The sequence below is a fragment of the Python bivittatus genome, unplaced genomic scaffold (assembly GCF_059951505.1).
Source record: "Python bivittatus isolate LINGU-HERP-01145 unplaced genomic scaffold, Pbiv_v1 ctg000470_np1212, whole genome shotgun sequence".
Lineage (NCBI taxonomy): Eukaryota > Metazoa > Chordata > Lepidosauria > Squamata > Pythonidae > Python > Python bivittatus.
This window is the reverse complement of record NW_028277065.1, coordinates 96658-99068: the sequence shown is the minus strand read 5'-3', so window position 1 is coordinate 99068 and position 2411 is coordinate 96658. Positions and strand designations below refer to the sequence as shown.

At 36.1% G+C, this 2411-nt stretch overlaps 1 protein-coding gene across 1 annotated transcript; it reads right to left on the bottom strand.

Moving 5' to 3' along the window:
- Window positions 1-1505: 1505 nt before the first annotated feature.
- LOC112542826 (olfactory receptor 14J1-like) lies at window positions 1506-2411 on the bottom strand. Its single transcript, XM_025176611.2, has one exon. It carries the CDS (start codon window positions 2409-2411, stop codon window positions 1506-1508), a length of 906 nt encoding a protein of 301 aa, XP_025032379.1.

Sequence of the window (2411 nt, the reverse complement as noted above, 5' to 3'; positions counted from 1 at the left end):
GTTGCCTTCATTTCATCTGTAGCAAAATGTGGAAAGAGTTCAAAGCTGTATTTAGCTCTCCAGTTTTAAAGGGATGTTTTCCCTCTTCTCCTGATACAATTTTTGCCGTGGACATGTTGTATCACAACTTCCTTGAATATGTCATTTTGATTACATATTTTGGGATGAATTCAGAGAAGCTTCCACTAAATAAACTGTAAAGCATACAGAGCCTTCCAGACAAGCAGCAATGAGAATGGGGTATATGTTCTTCATTTCTGCTTTTAGTCCTATTAAATCTACTGGCTTTACTCTAAGGACATATTTGTACCTTCAGATTGCCCTGTTATGAGTATAGGCCACCAACAATTTCTGGAGGACAGGAACACAACATTTTCTATTCACCTCCAGCCCACTGCTAATGTGATCTCCACCCATATGTAGAAGAGAAGTAATCCTTTCAGCATCATTACTTCTGACCACAAAGCATAGAAAATTACCAATTTTGTGTTAAAGTATATACTGTAAAAAGCATTAATAGCGCACTGAGTATTAAATTTTTTATTTGAACCATATCACAAAGTCCTGAGACATTACTACCAATTTGATTATAGAAATGCAAAACTAACTAGCTGTAAACTGAATAATAATATAATATAATATAACATAATATAATAATAATTTTTCAGTCATAGATCAGAGCTTACATAAACATAAAAGCATAAATGTACATAATCAAAGTTTCATAAACTTATTAGAAGAATAAAGAAAAAAAATAAGAATGTTTAAAAGTGAGGGTAAGGTTTATGACCTTATTCTGAAAAGCCTTCCAGCTATATAGCATCAACCTGAGAATACCATGGCTGTATTTTATCTCCAGCCAACAGACATGAGAACAAAGTATCAATAGATGTCTCTCATACTCAGACAGAAAGCATCAGCATGACATCACAAAGGGGAGTCTGTGGTCTCCATGCAGACAGCTTCATCACAAGTCAAGGTGAGCTAGCAATTCAGGGATTTAACTGAATGAGTCAAAGCTTAGACTGAAAGCAACTGTTTTATGCTGCTTTGGTTCTAGATAAAATAGATGTAAGAGAAGGCAATCAGGAATGCTGGGAGGACCTTGAATTATATTAAATGTTTCCAGGTCTTTTTTCTGAAATTTTATATTTAATTCAGTTTTGGTATTTTAGGAAGCAAACTTTAAAAGGTAATAGCATTTTTTAGTTTCTCAAATATATCTATATTCTTGTATTATAATGATTATTTGCATTTATTTGACTTGATCCAACTCAAACGCTGTAAAGAAAGTGTTTGAGTTGAATCGAAAGAAGCTTTCATTGGATAAAAATCCTTTGAGACAAAGATGAATAGAAACAGAATTATCTTTCCCATAATTAACTATCTTCTCCATAGTCACAATCTATATTATATCACTTCTGATCATGAAAAAACTGAAGGGAAAAGACATAGAAAGTTCAATAACAAGAGAATCAAATAGAAAACATAGCTGAAAGAAAATGTCAGAATCTCCACAGGACAAGTTTGATACTCTTATTTCTCATGCTATAAATGATTGGATTGACCAGGGGTGGAAGTAAGGAATATAGGACAGTGAATGCTAAATCTAAGTAAGTTGGGGTGTTAGAGGGAGGTCTTAGGTAGGCCAAGCATGAAGTTACCAAAAACATACAAGAGATTATAAGGTGGGGCAGACAAGTGGAAAAGGCCTTCTGCCTTCCTTTCACAGAAGGGATTCTCAACACTGCCTTGAAGATCATGGCATAAGAAACAATTATCAAAATAAAAAAACCTAATCCTCCAGTGAAACTGGCCACAAGAACTCCTACTTCAATGAGATTGAAGCCAGAGCAAGGTAGCTTTAGCAATTGTGGAATTTCACAGAAAAACTGGTTAACAACATTAGAACAGAAAGGGATGGAAAAAGTGCCAGTGGTATGCAATGTTCCATAGAGAAGACCTGTAACCCCCACCAGAATCACTATTTTGGTGCAGGCTTTCCAGTTCATCACCATCTCATAGTGCAGTGGATTGCAGATGGCAACATACCGATCATAGGCCATGACTGTCAGGAGGGAGAAATCAGAAGCCTCAAAGGAAACAAAGAGAAAGAGTTGAGCAACACAACCATAGTAAGAGATGTGTCTGGTGCCCATGAGAGAATTTATCATGGATTTGGGGACAATGACTGAAACAATCCCCAGGTCCTGCACTGCCAAGTTCATTAAAAAGAAATACATGGGTGTGTGTAGTCGATGGTCAAAAGGGACTGCAGAGATGATGATAAGATTAGCTGTGGCAGTTGCCAAGTATAATATGAAGAATAAGAAGAAATGTAGAAGCTGCAGATGCCGATTTTTTGAGAATTCCAGGAGCAGAAAGTAAGGCACTGTGGTTTGATTCTCCAT